Raw genomic sequence first — 16,213 nt, 5'->3', positions numbered from 1 at the left:
GTCTCTTTCACAGAAGTTGGTCCAATAACAGCTATTATCTCTCCTACCTTGGCTCTCTAATATCCTGGGACCAACCTGGCAGCAATAATGCTGAAAACAACATAAATAGATCAGGCTGATTTGGACTGTTATTTGAAAGTTGAATGCATGTAATTGCAGAAATATGAAAAATCTAAAGGCCTGATTTTTAGGTTGTGTGATGCCTCCTTAGTTTCATGTTTCAGCATGCACTCTCAAATCCCTGGTTTGTACACACTGAGCTGGCTAGGCACACAGTTAGCCATGTGCACATACCAAAAGCAAAGCTCACCTGTAACCAGTTGTATCCAGGTGCCTCTTTTGTACATACACAAACAGCACTGTTTTCAAATGTTTCTTCAGGAGCAGGCTCCTCTGGTTGGTTAGTTTTGTATTGCTAATTATTTACAGGTAGGAATCCCAAGTACTCACCACAACTGCTTAAAGCCCTTAGATATCTACAGGATAAATATCCAGAGCACCTAATAGTCCATACAAAGACATTTAATACTACTACACAGCTCTTATGTAGCAAGTTTTTCTATCCATAGATCTCAAAATATTTATAAAAAGAGGCCAGTATCATTACCCCATTTTCCAGACAGGGAAACTGAGGCACAGAGTGCCTGTGAAATGACTTGCCCAGGGTCACGCAACAGGCCAGTGGCAGAGCTGGGAATAGATTCCAGGTCTCCTGAGTTCCAGGCCAGTGCTCTATCCACTGGACAATACTGCCTTCTAAAAAATGGAGCACATGCAATGTAAGATTTCATATCCGGGAAAAAAACTTTCATTATAAATAGGCAATTTTGCTGGAGAAGGTTGGGAAGCCTTGTCATACAGTAATCTAATCATAGACTCCCTAGGAACTCCCCTCTCCTCATATGAGGTGTCATACACATTTATATTTTAAAATCTACAGGAAAACTATGCTGAGAAGAAAATGCATTCGTTACCTGTTTCAGATCATTTCTGCTAGTGTTGCTTGGGATTTATAGTCAGGTGGGAAATATATCCACACTGAAAAGATCATATTGAGCATTTAAAAGGGAGAGCACAGAATGTCTGGCAGCAGATCTTTGAAACCACAAGAAAAAATAATCTGAGCAGTCTTAGAGACATATAAATTAAGTAGGACATCTTCCTCTCTGTCCTCATTTACCCTACAGCTGTAACTGGGGAACCAGTTACAACATGCTTGTTCCCTTACCCATTTACAACATAGTTCCAAGTTGGAGTACAGAAAGTTACATAGAGTGTTACATAACTGGGCTAAAACTTAGGTACAGTATGTTGGTTGCAGACTACAGATAAGGTCTTGAATATGCTGAAGTTTGAATAATATTGTAAGCAGGTCAGTGGCAGGATTTCTATAATCATTGTGGACAGATTTGGTTTTGCCTAACCCATGTTAGAAATGTGTTGTCAAACCATTCTGTATATTTCAGAGGGGGACAGAGAGGGTTGTCTGTAGTACAGTTTGGATAACTTACTCAGACAAGTAGGTCCTATTGAAGTCTACTGTCTCAACAGAAAGCCAAAGTTTTCAAGTTTATCCCTCTGAACAGGGCAATAATGCTTAACAGCCATGCTTAAACATGGTTTCCACTAACAGTTCTGGTTACAGTGGGGGAGGGGGGGCAGAGATTCAGATACAAATGCTCAACCTTGCAGTTGATTAGCTGGCAGGTTAACAAAATGTGAAGAGGTGATGAGCGACATTGCTACAGATGAGTATTTTGCTACAATATCTGAAACTATCTAGCAGCAGTGGAATTTTCCCCCCCCTGTGTTTATCATACCTTCCTTTTTAACCAGGGCCCACGATGATTCCGAAAGGCTAGGTAAGCACGCAGTGTTTCCTTTAGAGATATTAGCATTTCACTGACTAGCAGACTGAAAGTTCTGTATGAGCTGTGCGGCCAGTACTGTTCCTTTCAATATTACATCTGCAGTGTATTTAGACTCCCCTGAAACTGCCTCTGAATTCCTTTAGAGAGACAAGGTGGGTGAGGCAATGTCTTTTATTGGATCAACTTCTGTTGGAGAGAGAGACAAGCTTTCAAGCCACCCAGTGCCCTCTTCAGATCAGAATTCCTTTGTGTTGGGTTTTTTTTTTAGTTATATTGTGTAGTAATAGTGCCCTCTGGTGGCTAGCTGCAAGAGATCAGTCCTGATATTTCCATACTGAAGCTTTAGGGATTTATCATCTATCAACTTCTCCTATTTAAAGGTTATAGGTAGCACTCAGATATCTACTGCCTACACACATCTCTGTTGACATGTCTGGTTTGAATGATGCAATTACCAAACAGCATTAACTAAAACCAGTTCTGTTCTGGAGAAGTCCAGAGGAACTACATAAGGCAGTGATTCCCAAACTTGTTCCGCCACTTATGCGGGGAAAGCCCCTGGCGGGCCGGGCCAATTTGTGTACCTGCTCCGTCCACAGGTTCGGCCGATCGCAGCTCCTAGTGGCCGCGGTTCATTGCTCTAGGCCAATGAGAGCTGCTGGAAGCGGCGCGGGCCAAAGGATGTACTGGCCTCCGCTTCCAGCAGATTTTCTGCTTTGCCCAGTTTTGGGTGTAGCAAAGTGTGGAGCTATTACTGAGCTAATTACAGCTCCCCAAAGGACCACGAACCAGCTGGAGATGACCAGAGTGCAGTGTATTTCAGCCACTCCTGCTCCTCACCTATACCATGCTCCCTGAGCCAGAGGCTGCAGAAAAGAAAGCATAGGCATCAGCTTTGTCAGCTCTGCATCCACTGTGTTCTCTTTTGCCCTGAGCTGCAGCAGAGGTAACTACCTGCAAGCTCCCTTAGTCTTCAGTTGCATGAATAAAGTGGACAGAATGTGTCCCTTTAGTAGTAATGGTAGAGAAAATACTTTATCATCACAAAGACATAATTGGATGATTTCCTTCTGACCTGGCAGCACAGCTGTATGCTGGGCAATAGGAGAACTAAATGTGCATCAATGGAGCTAAGGGATGTCACAGAGTACTTGTCTCTGTTTCAGTGGAGGATGACAGAAGGTAATGGCAACTCACAAGTCAAGCATGTCCTGATCTCCGTTTAGTTTTGGCATCAGCTCCAGGGCAACTGCTCTTGCACCCTCCTAGCAGGAGGGAAAATGCCAGAACTTCAGTTGTCCAGTGCAAGTAAGGGCCATAATTTAGAGAAGATAAAATAGAGAGCACCAGGGTCCCATCTTCACTGGCTTTGTTTGGAACAGCGACATGCACACACATGCAAGACACAGTTGGAGTTTTGCATGTGTAGATCAACGGCACAAAGACTACTGAGTACACCTTGTCACAGCAATCCAGAGCCCAGACGGCCATTCAAGTCTGAGCAATGAATGGAGCCAAAACTCAGTGGGACAATGTCAAGGACTATTTTGTACCCTCTAGCAAGATCTTAACAACTCCAAAGGAGGAACTCCAGACTATGGCATAAAGACTGAGTAAAGGAAGAATAATTTCATGAAATGGACATTGTGAAGACTGCAACAAATACCACTGTACTTGTACTGTGGCTAAACATAAATTCACTTCCACATAAAATTATGCTGTCATGCACTGAGCAATTATTTATATAATTTTAAAATTAGATTTGCCATTGTTTGTAGTAATCTCCTAGAATCGTCTTCCAATAAAATCCTTTCTCAAATTAATTTATCTTTTTGTATTTGGGGAAAATACGTTCCCTCTTCATTTCCAGTATGCATTAAATGTAAGTGACTCTTTTCTCCTTGAGAATCACATCTTCAATTGATATATCATGTTATTGAGCCAAAACAGCTCATTATACCAGCAGAGTTGAGTATATCATCAGAGCTCCGGGACCAGTGCTCAGAATTAACTGCTGCTGTTAAGTGAATATGTCTAGGATACACACATATAGTAGCTTCCTGTATTACCCATAGACCCAGCCCCATTGAAATCAATGGCAAAATTTCCATTGACTTTAATGGAACCAAAATTTCACCCTTAGATTCTACAAGGGTTTCCATCAGGGTACTGCAATTATAATACGGCTCAGTTTTAGGCCAGCGTCTTTTTTAACTATTACTGAAAGAAAACCTCACACCTTAAAACAGAGATAATAAACTTCCTTACGAAACTTGAATCTTGACCACTCTAGTCAAGCATAATATACTTTACACTTTAGTATTTTAAACTATACTTTTCAAGACACCCATAACATACTACGCTTCTCAAGCAAAATATTATATACTATGTGAATATAGGGCCTGATCCTGCAAATCATTCCTCATGTAAGCAGAAAAATTGAGACATACCTGTGCAATCATCACACTTGATGTTTCCAGCTGCCCATTAATGTGTGTTCATAATCTGACAATGTAGTGCACAAAATGTGTGTCATTTAATTTCACTACAAGCCAACAAATTTCAGCTTTCCCAAATTCCCCATCTGCTAAGGGTCTGGTAGTTAGGAAGCCTATTTTCTAAAGAACATATACAGTAATCGACCTATGGCCCAGGCGGTTGTTAGTATATTTCAACCAGAGTGTGCGCAGGAAGATAATGGTTGTCACCAATCTACAGAAACATTAGCTCAAAGTAAACATTTACCACAAGATATGATACAAAAACCTCACTGTGATAGGCATTCTAGCTATACAAAATATTGCAGTAAAGTCAATACCACCATACAGTGTTTATAACTCAGCTGCCAAACAATAGATACAATATTAGCAACACAGTGAACCATAATTCTGTTTTTCTTTCTTACAGGGCTGGAAATAACTGGTGGTGGGTTCCTACGGTTGCACCTATGATGGGAGGAGTAATTGGAGCTGTTACCTATATTATTTTTATTGAAATTCACCATTCAGATACACAGCTGGAAGAAGACACGGATATGTATGAGAAATATGAACTTACCAATATGGAGAAAGAAGAAAGAATTTGCGATCAGCACCCTGTTCGGATTTAAAGCAGAATGACTGTATAGGCCATTCTGCAAAAACTGTGCCTCAATTAAAGTACACACTTCATAAGTTACATGTGACCTGCACAGAAAACAAAGTCCAAAAAGAATTTCTTCCCCTGAAGCAGATTATTTCAAAATCTGGGACTTAAATTACTTACTTGCTTCAGGGAAAAAATTGCTGTCTTTTTTTCTGTGGTTTTCAGGTCAAGTTTTCTCCTCGATGAAATTGTAATGGGATGATACACTGACCTGCTAATTCAATCCATACAATCCATAAGTCAAGTGATCTAATTAACCATTAATGGATGAGGCACTGTGTCACAAAACTGCCTGCACAGAGATAGTTAAGTGGTCCAGTGCTGCATTATCATGTAAAGAAACGATTTCACTCATTACAGCCATTTATTAAAAAAAGGCATGTGCTGAAAAGATTATGCGTTAGGAAAAATATCAGAATTGCCCGAAAGTTAATTGAAGTGGTTTGTACCTAATTTTGTATCTGGATATTAACTGGACAGCTGTGAAAGGATATGCAAGTGGTGAGGATTGAGAAAAGATAACATGTTGACAAAAGGTGAGAAATCTCTGTCTTGAGCTTTAGTCCAAAAAGACAATATTGATACTTTTGCTCAGCTTCTCCATAGCCATAATGCTCCAAGTAGGTTTTCAAACCCTTTGATTAATCTTAATGGAATCTATTTAAAACCGAAACTAGATTATTCATCCAAATGTCTCTTGCTGTGTTCTCTGGGTGAATTTCATCCTTGCGCAGAGGGCCAGCAGCACAACGCTTACGCAATGCAGAAAAGTCCTATGCACTACTTACGTTCTTAAGAGGCCTCGTGTGGGCACTCTGTACAGGCCTCGTGTGGGCACTCTGTACAGGCCTCGTGTGGGCACTCTGTACAGGATGAATTTCATCCTCTAAGAGGGAGCAATTTTTTGTTTTGGTAGCTTCAAGTCATCTCACAAAAACAGTCATTAAAATTAAAAATAGGTCCAAAGCCAGACCCTAGTTTCAAACTGCACTGAGCTCTGAGATCCAGACTGAGTTCAAATCCAGACAGCGTGCTCTCTCTCTTGAATGAAGATGGTTAGATGTATTCTACTTCCACACTATTTAGCTTATGCTAGTTAGTATCATTATCAAGTCCTCACTTTGAAAATCCAGTTTCCTGTTTTATCAATGTAAATTGAATGTGTCAAATTAGCTCAATGCAATCTCTAATTTTTATATGGCTGTTGGTGGTGATTGTGAATAAAGAGACTTCATGTTCAAAAGCCATGTTTCAAAAGTCGGTTATCAGCTCTATTCACTCATTTTAGGATATTATTGTTCCCTATTTAACGTCAATCCATCCTCTAAATCCACAACATTTTCTCCGAAGTATCTACACTGGGGAGTGCAGAACTCTTTTTATGGCCAGCCACTCCAACAAATGACAAACAGAGGTGGTTTTGAAAATAACGTGGCCAGAAGCCTTCTCCCAATTTCCAGAGGGCAGGTCTGTTACTCCCCCTCCTTGACATAATATGCCAGTAAAAATCAGAGGCCCAGCACATGGCAGCAAAAAGGTAGAAAATCATCTGATCAGACAAAAGCTTTATTTGAATTTGGATTGTTGACTGGACATTGATGATACCATTTACCTGAGGAGCTGCATAGAATCATAGGACTGGAAGGGACCTCAAGAGCTCATTTAGTCCAGTCCCCTGCACTCAAGGCAGGACTAAGTACTACCTAGAGCATCCCTGACAGGTGTTTGTCTAACCTGCTCTTAAAAATCTCGAATGACGGAGATTCCACAACGTCCCTGGGCAATTTATTCCAGTGCTTAACCACCCTGACAGTCAGGAAGTTTTTCCTAATGTCCAACCTAAACTGCCCTTGCTGCAATTTAAGCTCATTGCTTCTTGTCCTATCCTCAGAGGTTATCTCCCTCCTCCTTGTAAAAAGCTTTTAAGTACTTGAAAACTGTTATGTCCCCCCTCAGTCTTCTCTTTTCCAGACTAAACGAACCCAGTTTTTTCAATCTTTCCCCATAGGTCATGTTTTCAAGACCTTTAATAATTTTTGTTGATCTTCTCAGGACTTCAAAATTTGTCAACATCTTTCCTGAAATGTGGTACCCAGAACTGGACACCATACTCCAATTGAGGCCTAATCAGTGCGGAGCAGAGCAGAAGAATTATTTCTTGTGTCTTGCTTACAACACTCCTGCTAATACAGCCCAGAATGATGTTTGCTGCTTTTTTTTTTTTTTGGCAACTATATTACACTGTTGACTATTTAGTTTGTGATCCACTATGACCCCCCAGGTCCCTTTCCGCAGTACTCTTCCTAGGCAGTCATTTCCCATTTTGTCTGTGTGCAACTGATTATTCCTTCCTAAATGGAGTACTTTGCATTTGTACTTATTGAATTTCATCCTGTTTACTTCAGACCATTTCTCCAGTTTGTCTAGATCATTTTGAATTTTAATCCTATCCTCCAAAGCACTTGCAACCCCTCCCAGCTTGGTACCATCCGCAAACTTTATAAGTGTACTCTATATACCACTATCTAAACCATTAATGAAGATATTGAACAGAACCAGACCCAGAACTGATCCCTGCTGGACCCCACTCAACATGCCCCTTCCAGCTTGACTGTGAACTACTGAGAACTATTCTCTGGGAACAGTTTTCCAACCAGCATATCTCCATTTTCAATGAACATTTTAAGAAAATATACAAAACCATAAACACTCACCTTGCCAAGTCACCATACAAGCACAGTGAAAAAGGTTGTATCTACCTCTAACTAGTTTGCTTTGGACTACTGTATTCAAAAACATATATTCTGTTAGATTCATCTGCTTGTGTCATATCACACCACTTTTTGGAGAGTCATCATAACAAAATGGGAGGACAGACATAGCTGGTCCATGTCTTTTGGAGAAGAGAAGAATACAGGAAAAGCAAGTGTATGACACATATGTAATTGCTCACTGTACAGAGCTATATGCAGGGTTTACAGCTGTGGCAGCTTTCTCCTCTGCCTTGTATATTGATATATTGTGCTGTTATAGCTTGTGACATCATATAGTAAAATACAAGGCTGTCAGAAAATGAAATTTATGAACTCTAAGAATAACTTGCACTTATAGTACAAATCAGTAACACCCTTCCTCCGAACATCTGCTCTACAATCCTCAGTCTGTTAAATTACAGAACACTCCAAGACACTGAGAGGTTAAAGTAGCTTGTCCAAAATCACATAGGGTGTGATCCTGCAAGTTGCTGAGTGCCCTTAACTCCCACTGAAGTCAGTGCCTTACTGGAAGCATCTGTACAGAAGATAAAGATATGTATGTGTTATGCAACTGGACGGGAGTAATACATTTTGCCCGGAATGTTTGCAGCAGGCTAAAGTTTGTTGTTCCAGGATTTTCCACAAGAAGGCCACAGCCAGTTAGCATGCCCCCCACACCACACGCTGTTGTTTCCTTTTATGCACCATGGTACAAAGTGCGGAAGCATGGGTCAGGAATGTGAGTGGGACATTTTGCACAGGATATAGAACAACTGGTCTACACCTATAGCATGTGTCTGTGAATTAGCTGTGGTACACAAAGCTCCTCTTCTGCATTTTCTGCATGGTGCCCAGATTGCTACAAGAGAAATCAACGGTGCACCTCCTCTCTAGGTCATTCACAAATATTAAATCATTGTTTAAAGTTTTCATGGTTAAAAAAATGACTAGAAGCAACACAAATCTCACCAATTTGGCCCGAAAACCTGGTATCATTAAGTTATCAATTCTATACAGGGACCCATTTTTAAAATTAATTTTAACTCAAACTAATTAATGAGCTTATTTCTACATTTTCAGAAGATTCCCTCTGTACAAATGACAGCTCTCTTTGACTTCAGTGGGGCCAGGATTTCACCCAGAAAGTACGCGCAATCGTTTTTGAGAGCGTATGTTGTACTCTTCATGCCAAACAAAGAGACCGAATCCCTGCTTTGAGTGCAAAACTCAGCTCAACCTTAACAATGGAGTCATAATCAGCATCTCCATAACACAGCTGAAAAATTGAACTCCATCTCATGCTACAGGCCTCAATTCATGAAGTTCAGTTTGTGCAGAACAAAAGTATTTTTAGTTTACATAAATCATGAAGTTGTCTATTATCAGTTGATACTGCAAATGTGCCCATTGCCTGAGTTAATATAAGATGATCAGGTACAAAGAAAAGCTTTTCCATCAAGAGAGACTTTCCAGTCACTGAGTTGACATTGAGCAGGCTTCAGTGTACTTATTTGGATCTGAAATATTAGCTCCTGGAGAAAAATCATTTCGGGAGCATTATTTGATGTTCCGATTATCTTTTGGACAATTTAAATAGTGTCTTAAATCTAATTAATCACTTTACTAGTTTAGAGTCTGCTCTTGCAAACACCATGGGGTCAAATGCTTACTGTTGTTATTGTTCAGAAGTCAATGGCACCACTCACAGTAATAAGCAGTGTGGCCAGTATTTGTACGATCAGGCTCTTAATGTAGCTGAAACTGCACTTTCAAGTAGTTTTGATTCAAAAATTTGGATTACACTGCAAATGAGTTATAATCCAAACCATAATGAGTGCATTCTAATACCAATTTTTATTTATATCAAAATCCTCCCCTTTGACACTGAAGAAAATACTAAGAAATAAATAGCCACTAATCATGACATTCAGTGTTTTATAGACTGGTGTTGCAAGAACACATTAACTAACCAAATTCCCAGAACACAGACTCTGTGGCAAATTACTTGGGTCAGAAGCAGTGCCAGGAGCACAGGAATGCTGGGGCATGAATAATGGCCATTGTGGGGCCAGGGGGCATCCATGCACAGACAAAGTGGACCAAGCCCCTAGATCTCAACCTGTCCCCCCCTCTGCAGTTCTGCTTGGGGAAAAACTCTTGAAGTAGCTTTCCCACAGGTCTGAACTGAAGCCAGAATAGGGTGGAATAATTTTGTCTACATGAGTCTCATTCCAGCAATCAATTTTAAGCCATGCACAGATAGTCAGATTTTGGCCTACCGTGCTTTAAAACCTCCCAGGCCAACGTAACCACAGGGGAGCTCCATTGAGGTTAACAGATTTATACCGGGGATGCATTTTACTCTTTAATTTAAATTTACATAACAAAATTTGATGTACAGATTACAATAACCAAAGGAAATAACCCAACAAAACAATGGTTAAGTGAGGTTCTTCACTTTGTCACAGAAATCAGCACAAGCAAGGAGATTCAGAGTTGTAATTGATATTTCATTCTTCATCCATCCAGCAGGGTATTACCTCCCTACAGCTTATGGTCTTTTTGATAGTGTATGTTCTGCTCTCTTTCCTTAGCCATCTCTATTTTCTCTGCTCTTTCTCTATATAGTGCAATGGCTCTCCAGAGATTTATATTCAGCATTTTTTTTCATCTACTTTTGAATCTGAGAATGTTCTCATGAGAGCAACTACAAGTTTTACCTCACATGCTTGTTTTTTGGCAGTTGCTTGAATTTTTTCCTCCCACCAAACAACCTTGCGCTGGAAAATACAAGTAAACTGACTAAGATCCAGTAACAGCTGTTCTCTGTCTGCTCAGTACAATTGTTATTGCATAGCATTACTGGCTCTGTAGTTTTAAAAAAAGTTCTACCTTTTAATCTGTTGCTAAACTGTAACAAAAGAGTATTTAGGAAAAAAAAATCTTCTGGGCATAACAGTATTTTTGATTTTTTTTTTTTAACCTGCATCTTGTTAAAATTATTTCTTTGTATGGCACTATTACTGTTACTGCCTCTGCTTTTCTAGTCAGCCTAAGGTGTACAGCATCTGTTCGTTGGTCAGCCAAGAATGAAGAGTAGGTAATGATTTTAAGCCACTGGTATGTGCTCTGCACGTGTAAATGGCACCCTAAAGAAACCTATATAGGTGTGAAAGAGAAAGCTGTGCACGCTATACTTGTGTGGGTTTTTCCCTCATTCCTCCCCTTTCTCTTCCTTAAAGAGATGTTATCAGGAAAAAAAAACAATCAAAACTTATTCTTCTGTATGTAATTAACACCCTCCCAAATGGAGTACAATCAGATTTACTTTTCACTGTCTCCATATTTCCAACCCCAAGCATTCAAAAATCATAAAGTCAAACCCCAACCAGTGATGAGACTGGTTTAAAAATCATGAGATTTAAAAATAATAAAGGTGGGTTTCTTTTTATTTGCCTTCTGGATTTTGTTCCTTTAGGGGGTCACATTTTCAATCTTTGCTTCATAATAATGAGGGCTAGAAATTTTTGCTGGTTTGTTTTAATGAAATCAGAGATTCTCATGTCATCACTTGACTCCAGGAACCAGGGCTTTAATTAAAAAAACAATCAATCATCATGAGACTCGTGATAGAAATCAAGAGCTGGCAACAGTGCAGTTTCTGCTGTTATGCTTTTGCATTTCACTCCGTGAAGGCAACAGATGCAGACTGATCCATTTCCTTTTTGTTTCTGTAGCTCCTGCCTGGTCTACACTATCGGGGGTGGGGGAGAGCTAAGTCGGCCTAAGTTACACAACATCAGCTATGAAAATAGCAAAGCTGAAGTTGACATGTTTAGAGCTACTTACCGCAGTGTCTTCACTACTTACCGCAGTGTCTTCAACAGCTGACATTCCCACATCGACTCCGCCTACACTTCTCGCTCCAATGGAGTACTGGAGTCGACGGGAAAGCGCTCGGCGGTAGATTTATCGCGTCTTCACTAGACCCCCGCTGGATCGATCGCTCCGGATGTAAGTGTAGAGTGGAATTTTCAAAAGTACTACCGCTGACCGCCCTACCTCTACTCCTGCTGAAATCAACTGTAAACCTCCCACTGACTTCACTGGGAACAGAGTTATGCCAAAGCTGAGTGCTTCTGAAGATAGCATCCTATATTCATTAGTATTTACTGAAGTCAGAAATTAATGTCTAGGTCTCAGAATCTGGTAAGAAGCATGCTTAGTCATGAGTACTTTTGTTTTGGAAGCAGGGTGCCTTCTAGTTTGTAGGATGAGTTCTTTGGATGGGTTAGATCTAGAGCCCAATTAGGAGTCAATTTGTCCTGCAAATCCCAGGCCAATTTTTTTAGGACTGATACAGGATGCTGTATTTGTAGGTAGTGTGAAGGTTCCTTCCCCACTCTGAACTCTAGGGTAGAGATGTGGGGACCTGCATGAAAGACCCCCAAGCTTATTCGTACCAGCTTAGGTTAAACGCTGCCACCACCAAAGTGTTACACAAAGAACAGGGGAAGTGCCCACTTGGAAACATCTCCCCCCCCAGAATATCCCCCCCAAGCACTACACCCCCTTTCCTGGGGAAGGCTTGATAAAAATGCTCACTAATTTGCATAGGTGAACACAGACCCAAACCCTTGGATCTTAAGAACAATGAAAAAGGAATCAGGTTCTTAAGAAGAGAATTTTAATTAAAGAAAAAGAAAAAGAATCCCCTCTGTAAAATCAGGATGGTAAATACCTTACAGGGTAATCAGATTCAAAACACAGAGAATCCCTCTAGGCAAAACCTTAAGTTACAAAAAGACACAAAAACAGGAATATCCCTTCCATTCAGCACAGCTTATTTTATCAGCCATTTAAACAAAACAGAATCTAACGCATATCTAACTAGATTGCTTACTAACTCTTTACAGGAGTTCTGACCTGCATTCCTGCTCTGGTCCCGGCAAAAGCATCACACAAACAGAGAGAACCCTTTGTCGTCCCGTCCTGTCCCGTCCCCTCCCCAAGCTTTGAAAGTATCTTGTCTCCTCATTGGTCATTTTGGTCAGGTGCCAGCGAGGTTATCTTAGCTTCTTAACCCTTTACAGTTGAAAAAGTTTTTCCTCTGGCCAGGAGGGATTTAAAGGTGTTTACCCTTCCCTTTATATTTATGACAGGTAGTGTGTTGCACAGGATAGAAGACCTAGTTATGAAAAGGTTAATAGCAGGCTAATACACAGGACACCCACAACCAAGTAACATTCTTTCGTATGCTTTAAAGAATTAGAAATGCCTTTTAGCTGCATTTTACTGTTCTTAAAATTACATTAAAAGTAAAGGTACCGTGTGCAAATAATGCAAGAAGAGAGCTACATTTGGAGATCTTTTGTACAATAATTCACCACCATCTCCAGACACCTATTGTGATTTGGAACATTTCTAGGTAGCATCTTTTCACTTCGATGTTTAGAACAATTACAAATTCTACTACGAAACCTTGGACTGCAATGGCATGCATATTTAGGTACACACACGAAGACAAATTCTGGTCTCTGTTATACTCTGGATTTACTGTGAAGTAAATCAGAGGAGAATGAGACCCATTGTTTCTTTTTGTCCATATTGGTTTTTCATTCTAGGACTATAGTACAACATAAAATCTATTCCTTATCTTTAATGCAATGCTTCAAAGACATTAATAATAGATAGCAAAGCAGGGATTCTCTTTAGCAGTAGAAAGAAACAGCCATAAGTCAGATAAAAACAAAGATAAATATCAATTAGGAAAAAACAGATTGTTTACTGAACAGCAGCAATAGGATGGCTCCTATTGTTATAGAAAGAGTGTTGGAAAATGGTATTATAGTAAAACGGTATTTGCAAATTTAACCATATTTTCCCTCAAGTGTTTACACTCTACCTAAAATCCAATATCATGAAAGCAAAACACTATGTAATTACAAATATATAGCCTTCCCCCTGTTTTACACCACATTTCAAGGCCCACACCTTTACTCCTATGTAACAAGAATGATTGTGGACAGTGTAAAAACTGGCAATGCAAACCTACAGTGTCAGCCAATCAGCGCACACGTCACCTTACACAACAGCTCCCCTAAAAGCCTTTATAACTATAAATGGAGTGATATGGATGGCCTGCTGGTGAGCATCATAAATATGAAGTGTTCTCTGCTGTTTGCTGGAAAGCATACAGCTGTATCTAGGGTGGGGTGAGGTGAGAGACAGAATAATAAGATCCTGTACTCCTTCCCACAATAAAAATACAAAACTGCATGTTTCCATTGATTCAAGGGAAATTTAATTTCCCATTATAATGAAAGGAGAAGAGGTCTGATTTCTGTGCTGGTAGGCTTCCCTCCCAATTTTCTAGAGACTTCAGCTTTAGATTTAGACTATGACTTGGGCTACACCCCCGGCAGGGTGCATACGGGGGATAAGAACCTGTGAATCCTTTCTTGGCACAGGATATCCATCGCTTGGATCAGGAAGTTCTGTGCAAGCACTCTTCTCCGCCCATCTGTTTCAGGGGTGAGGAAGTGTGTGGGGAGGACTAAGGAGTGGCTGGAATCTTTGCTTTGCCACTACAGTGCATCAGCCAGCATAGATGAGCTAGAGCAGAGGATGTTGTAAGTTAGACCAACAGCAAAATTACTTAACCCCACACCAAAGCAAGGGAAAGTACGTAAAGAACGCTGCCTCAAAGGGATGTCTCTGAGACACAGTGCCTCCTAGGTGTATTCCTGGCATGGTGGTGCAAGTTCCAGGCTGTGCCTAATGGCACAATCTCATCCCTAAAGGACATGAGCCCAGGATTGAGAATGGAGACCATGATGCTCAGATACGATCTTGATGGGCACAGTATGAGGCTCTATCTAGACAGGTAGGAAACATAAAAGTTGTACAACTACAAAGTCATAGATCTAATCATTAAAAATAAGGAAAGAAAAGTATGGAAAGTTCTGAGCAGCTTCTTCTCAACCTATGTTTTATATTACAGGGACAAGTGTCCCACAGCATCATATCCTAAACCTATCAGAAGTGAAAAAAGGGGCTGTAAAAAAGCAAGTAGATGCTAAGATGATGATCCGCATTTTAGGCACGATGTCAGCAAGAGTTAGGGAGCTTGCAAGCAATTTGAATTTCAGGAATCTCTGTCAAATATTATAGAAGCAATGAGAAAATGTGCTGAACAGAAAATCCACAAATGTTGGCAAAACAAACCAAGACATGAAGGCCAGCCACAAGCAGACATAATAAATGTTTGCTCACTTCAGGAAAATAACATTGTCTGTGGAACGTGGCATAAATAGATAGTGGTGAAAAGCAACTGTGACCTGACAGTACTGGAAGGGTGGGTAAGGGCAGGTATATCAGTCTCAGGCCTAGTCTACCCTAGAAAATTAGGTTGGTTTAATTACGTTGGTCAGGGGTGTGAAAAATCCTGAGCGGTATAGTTAAACCATCTTAAGTCCCAATTTAGACAGTGCTAGATCAATGGAAGAATTCTTCCAGCGACTTAGCTTCCACCTCTTAGGGAGGTGGATTACCTACACTGACAGGTGAACCCCTCCCTCAGCATAGGTAGTGTTTACTCCAGGGGTTCTCAAACTTCATTGCACGGCGACCCCCTTCTGACAATAAAAATTACTACATGACCACAGGAGCGGGGATTGAAGCCTTAGCCTGCCCAAGTCCCACTGCCTCGGGTAGGGGGGCTGAAGCCAAAGCCGAAGGGCTTCCGTCCCAGGTGGGGGGGAGGCCTGTAACCTGAGCCCCAATGCCCAGGGCTGGAGCCCTCGGACGTTGGCTTCAGCCCCGGGTAGTAGGGCTTGGATCCTGGGCCCCAGCAAGTCTAATGCCAGCCCTGGTGATCCCATTAAAATGCGGTCATGACCCACTTTGAGGTCCCAACCCACAGATTGAGAACCACTGGTCTACACTGAAGAACAGCAGCTGTGCCACTGTAGCATTTCAAGTGTAGACAAGCCCTTAGAAAAAGGGCTTTAACTATTCCTATGAACTTAGAGGTTACCTCTAAGGAAATAAGGAAAATAGTTATGGGCACCTGAATCTAATTAAGGGCAGCCTGAGATCTTTAAAAACCTCTTCTTGTGAGGGAGGAGGGTGGAGAAGCCAGCTGCGGAAGGGTTGTGTACAGCGAGGGGGAAAGGCTTCTCCTAGGAAAAAAGCAGTTTTTCCCTATAAGGGGAAATCTTGTGTTTATTTCTGTTTGAGGAGGGGATCTTGATTCCCAGTGTAGCTAGGCCCACAGTGGGTTAGAGAGGGTTGCTGGCAACTGCATAAGAGGAGGCAGATTTCCAGTGCGAGTTAGGAAATGTATTTTTGTTTGTTTGTTTAACGATGTTTTTGGGTGAAAACCCCAAGGCCTATCCTATCAATATTGAAGTATTAAACCTCTGCAGTGGGTCTGATTTA

General features: G+C 40.9%; 1 protein-coding gene across 2 annotated transcripts in view; it reads left to right on the top strand.

Annotated features, from left to right (window-relative positions):
• The window catches only part of AQP9 (aquaporin 9), a 69,305-nt gene extending 63,066 nt beyond the window's left edge, over nucleotides 1–6,239 (top strand). For both annotated transcript variants that reach the window (XM_073303759.1, XM_073303760.1), the window contains one exon: nucleotides 4,779–6,239. In XM_073303759.1, coding sequence (XP_073159860.1) covers nucleotides 4,779–4,980 — 202 coding nt within the window. In that variant the 3' untranslated portion in view covers nucleotides 4,981–6,239. The remainder of the gene's footprint in view (nucleotides 1–4,778) is intronic.
• The last annotated feature ends 9,974 nt before the right edge of the window (nucleotides 6,240–16,213 follow it).

Source organism: Lepidochelys kempii, chromosome 10 (assembly GCF_965140265.1).
Source record: "Lepidochelys kempii isolate rLepKem1 chromosome 10, rLepKem1.hap2, whole genome shotgun sequence".
In the NCBI taxonomy this organism is placed as follows: Eukaryota; Metazoa; Chordata; order Testudines; family Cheloniidae; genus Lepidochelys; species Lepidochelys kempii.
This window is presented reverse-complemented; position numbering and strand designations above follow the sequence as displayed.